The sequence below is a fragment of the Halyomorpha halys genome, unplaced genomic scaffold, assembly GCF_000696795.3.
Source record: "Halyomorpha halys isolate HHAL.00 unplaced genomic scaffold, Hhal_1.1 Scaffold1112.1, whole genome shotgun sequence".
Taxonomy (NCBI): Eukaryota; Metazoa; Arthropoda; class Insecta; order Hemiptera; family Pentatomidae; genus Halyomorpha; species Halyomorpha halys.
This window is the reverse complement of record NW_027110327.1, coordinates 164,916-170,157: the sequence shown is the minus strand read 5'-3', so window position 1 is coordinate 170,157 and position 5,242 is coordinate 164,916. Positions and strand designations below refer to the sequence as shown.

The 5,242-nt window shown below is 29.6% G+C and overlaps 1 protein-coding gene across 2 annotated transcripts in view; it reads left to right on the top strand.

The window, feature by feature from the left end:
• Window positions 1-5,242, top strand: part of LOC106688351 (muskelin) — a gene marked incomplete at its 3' end in the record, with an annotated part of 60,893 nt that overhangs the window by 16,742 nt on the left and 38,909 nt on the right. For both annotated transcript variants that reach the window (XM_067048472.1, XM_067048471.1), the window contains 2 exon segments: window positions 3,155-3,353; window positions 4,296-4,485. In XM_067048472.1, the coding sequence (XP_066904573.1) occupies window positions 3,155-3,353; window positions 4,296-4,485 (389 nt within the window).

Here is a 5,242-nt window from a genome sequence, read left to right as displayed (position 1 = left end):
ATATAGTTTACCGTATAAGAGAGATGGGAATTAGGTAGCTAATATTTAGTTAATAGCTAACAAACTTTTTAGTTGTCCATTTCGACTAAAATTAATTCAGCGGTAGCTAACTGTCATAACTAAATTAGTTCCAATTTTTCAGGGAAAACAAATTTTTTAACCAAATTAGTGGTTTCCATACATATCTGGGTCCCTAACAACATTTCAGGGGTTCCAAAAATGAAAAAAAAATCGATATTACGATAACGTGCATGCATATCGATTTATTTTAACTTTTCTGATTTCTAACAGATTGTAATAATTAAAAAATTATTTTAATGAAATAAAAAGAATTTTAATAGTTTTAACTAATTTCATATATAAAAGATAGCTTGGGTTCAAATTAAAAACTTTAATAAAAAATAGAATTTTATTTAAATTTTATAACATAATAGACTCTTTTCTCAGGGCGGGTTTCTAGGCAATCAGGAACAGACGACACTTTACTACTAATAAAATTTAAACTTAATTAATAGCTATTTTACAAATTTAATAAATTCTAGTTAGAAACAAAACTAACCAATTACACAATCTTCCTTTGATGATTGATGATTGTTGATATCTTCTAGTCGACGGACGTCCTCTCACCAGACCAACCAAACCAAGAGTGCCCCCTTCCTCTCCTTTATCAATGTTCACTGGTCGATCCAAAAATAATCGATTGTAGCATCGCTCTGCTTCACTTGCTATGATCCACAATGTAAATAGTTCATTGATAATTGTTACTTTCTTCCATTTCTTCTTTGATTATTCCTTTTTCATAATTACTGCATAGAAACAACAAAAGTTGAAAAATTTCAATCCATGTTCTCAAACACAAACAACCCAACGAACACTTCGGAAGGACGCACGCCACCATCTTCTTTGTTTTGAATAGCGTATTTATTTTATACAATGAAAACTGGTTAGTTTGCTTTTAAGTTTAATACTACAAATAAACATATTGAAATGAAAAATCACATAAAACCTACTAACAATTATTTATTTATAAAAAATAACGATTTACTCATAAAAGAGTATATTACAATATAGGAGTCCTTATATATGTTTTTGGGAGTGCTGAAAATTACAATAACATCGATTTTGAAATCTCTTGCATGCTAATAGATTTATTTTAACTTTTCGGATTTCAAACATATTAGGGTTCCTTTTTATGTTTTCGGAGATGCTAAAAACGAAAATAATATCGATTTTGTGATCTCGTGCTTGTGAATCAATTAGTTTTAACTTTTTGGATTTCAAGCATATTGGGATCCCTATATATGTGTTCGGGGATGCTGAAAATGAAAATAAAATCGGTTTTGTGATAGTACTCTCGTGATTCGATTTATTTAAACTTTTCAGGTTTATAACATATGTGTATACCTTTATATTTGTTTCTATGTGTAGAAAATGAAAAAAAAAAAACTATAGTAATTTTCAAAACATTTAACAGGCACACAATATTTCAGAAATCCTAAAAGTTATATCGAAACGCAAGTACGCAATTATAATATTGATTTATTTTTTATTTTCAGTAACCCTGTTCACATATTAAGGGACCCTGATATGCTAGAAATCTGAAAAAAGTGAAATAAATCAATTCGCAAGCGTGCGATCACAAAATCGATATTTTTTTTTCATTTTCAGCTCCTCCAAAAACATTAAAAGGGATCCCACTATGTTAGAAATCTTAAATGTTAAAATAAATCGATATGAAAGCACGTTATCATAATATCAATATCATTTTTGTTTTCAGCACATCCGAAAACATAAAAAGGGACACCAATATGCTTGAAATTCAAAAAGTTAAAATAAATCGTTTCGCTAGCACAAGATCACAAAGTCAATTTTATTTTTGTTTTCAGCACCTCTGAAAACATTAAAAGGGACCTCAATATGCTTGAAATCCAAGAAGTTAAAATAAATCAATACGCAAGCATGTTATCGTAATATTGATATTTTTGTCATTTTCAGCACCTCCAAAAACATAAAAATGGACCCCAATATGCTTGAAATTCGAAAAGTTAAAATAAATTGATTAGCAAGTGTGAGATCACAAAATCAATATTATTTTCATTTTCAGCACCCCCGAAAATTTAAACCTTACTTAAGAGTAAGGACTCCTATATGTTAGAAATCCGAAAAGTTAAAATAAATCGATACGTATGCACATTATCGATAATATCGATTATTTTTTCATTCTCAGTAGCTCTGAAATTAATCGATTGACCAGAGAAAACATAAACATGGCCATACGTCAGATATAAGAAAAGTTAAAATTCTGTAGTTGGATTTTTGTATTATAATATTAGTTTTTTTCAGTTTAAGCTAAAAAAAGAACTTACTAAATATCAGTTTTAGCTATGGCCTATCGCTTCATAACTAAATGTTAGTTGCTGGTTTCAGATCATAGCTAATTTAGTTCCAAGATTTAGCTATGAGCCAACAGCTAACAGATTAGTTTTTCCTTTCTAATGCAACTAAAGCTAATTTAGCTCAAGTTTTTAGTTGTTAGTTATAGCTAACTTTTGCCTAAATCTGCCGTATAATTTAAAATATGAAGAAGATGGTCAAGGTTGCGGTCAAACAAGAACAAAATAGTTTTCAGCTATTTATTGTCCGACGTTTCGCCTCACTTAGTAGGGCTTCATCAGGGCTGTTCAAGACTATAGGTTAAACAGATCTTGTCTGTTGGTCTTGAACAGACCTGGACAGTTTTGAAACAGACCTGATCTGTTTTACCTATCATCTTGAACAGCCCTGATGTAGCTCTACAATGTGTGACGAATCGTCGGACAATAAATAGTTGATAACTATTTTGTTCTTTTTTTACCACAACCCTGACCATCTTCTTCAAATTTTATAATTTGTGCTTATGTTCAGTCAATACTTAACTTAAGGCTATTTAAATAAGTTAATTTTATTATTAATTTAATTATCTACAACCTTTATTATGAAGGTGTTTATGAAACAAGATTTTCTTTTGGAGATAAATTTTCAAGCCATAGCAGGCTATTATTTTTTTAACTGAAAAATGAGCTATATCCTCAAAATTTAATATTTCTTTAACAATTTATATATTGGTATATATATATATATATATATATATGTTTTTTTTTTTGTTTTTTTTCAGTGGTCTAAAAAATGATAGCAAGCCTGAAACATTTTTCCTTCGCCATAAAGTTGGTGGCAAGCCATTTGCGTGTCGTTATTTGAAAATTGTGCCTATACAGTCATGGGGCTCTAGTTTTAATTTCACTGTTTGGTATGTGGAGTTATCAGGAAATACTGACTGGCATGATGTAAAAGATGGAATTCATTGGCTGTCTAAAGTAAATTTTTTATTTAAATGTGATTTTAATTTCATTATTTATCTTTTCTTTTTTTTGTGTGTGTGTTGTAAATTTTAGTCAGCTGATCCTTCTATTACCAATTTGAAAAATTACATTTAGCCTTGCAATTTTAATTAATTTGGTATTGATTAGTGTGTTCATATTTATTTTTAAGTTTTTTACTACTCATTCATTCTGTATTCGGTTTTAATAATTTTCATATATTTTTCTTCTACTAACAAGGGATAAATGACCTTGACCATCTGAATTGTGTCCTAACGTAGTAGGCATCTGCTGTTTGTCTTCTTCAGATTTCATAGTAACTTAATAGATATAGAGCCTCCAGACATTTCATTTGGCTCTATTTATTACTACATTAATCATTCATTTAGACCATCAAGGTGTTAGATGTTAGTGAGTATTGCAGAAACAATCCTGTCTGGTCCACTCATTGTTCAGCTTTTGTTCATAATGACAAATTTATATTCTGGTGCTAATAGTGCTATTGAACTTGACGCCATCACAAAACTTACTTACTACATAATACAGATATGTATTAATGATATTGGTAAAAAAGATGATTAAACCAGTATTTTATTATTTATATACAATTTTAAAATTGTTTAGTATGTTTTTCTAGTATTTATTTTTGATCAACATCGAATTTCTTGTATTATTGTTTTCAATAAGCATCACCCCTAGTGATTTGAACACTATTATTTTGTATTATTTGATCCCTTTTGGATCTTTTATGAGAGATTTGAACCTTAACCTGAAATTTCTTGAAAATCGGCCCAGAAAACAATGAATTATTTGATTTCAGGAAAAGTCTGAAGTGTTAAAGATATTTTTTTTTTTTTTAATATTTATTATTATCATACATACTTTAAAAAGTTATTTTGATTATCTATACTTTTAAAATATTATTTTTTAATGTTTTAGCACAGAGAAAATGAAACAGTGAGATTCTGTATGAAATTTTTGCGGCAAATGAATTATACTGCAGCTTTCGATAGTCTGAAACAAGAATCGAACATTTTGCTGGAACATCCGGCATTATCTGAATTATTTGATATTGTTAGTTCAGGAGAATACTTAAAAACTGAACAATTCATGGATAGTGCTGTGCAAAGTTGGTATTTGTGTCCATTTCTTATTTATTTTTAATCTAGGCTGCTTATATACTTACTTATTATATAGTCTTAATTACCCTCTCCAAAATTTGTTTATATTTTTATTATGGCCCCTTTCCTGGTCATTTCTAACAAACGGGGGAGGGGGAGGGGTTATCTAAAGGTAACCAACGCAGTATAACCATGGTGGCGGAGCCAGTTTTCATTTCTTGGGACTGCCACAGAATTGAAAAAGTCACCACTGCAGTCACTTAACTCCCTCAATTATACACAGCCCTACCCTCTCCAAACTGCTCCTCTCACAATGCTGCATCCTTAGATGTTAGAAGGCATCAACACAATGATTTCTCTCGATGTTCAATGTAAACATTGATTGTAGCGCAACAGTTTTGAGTTTTTACATATGATTTTCTTTATGAACATTATTCTTTATTATTTTTTCTTAAATTTACTGTAACTACAATTATGATGGGAAGTGAAATAAAGTTTTTGAAATATTTGAATCTGCTCAACATGGCTGTGATTCAACGGACTTTGCACTGGTGCCTCCATCTTGGCTTTTCTAGGGATTTTTTCCACTCCATATTTGACTGATGAAAATTGGTTAGCTTGCTTTTTGGTAGATGAAAATTAGTTAGCTTGCTTTTTGGTTTAATACAACAAATAAACAATACTGAAATGATACATAACATAAAACATACTAAAAAACATTTATATATAAAAAATAACTATTTACTCATAAAAGAGGATATTATA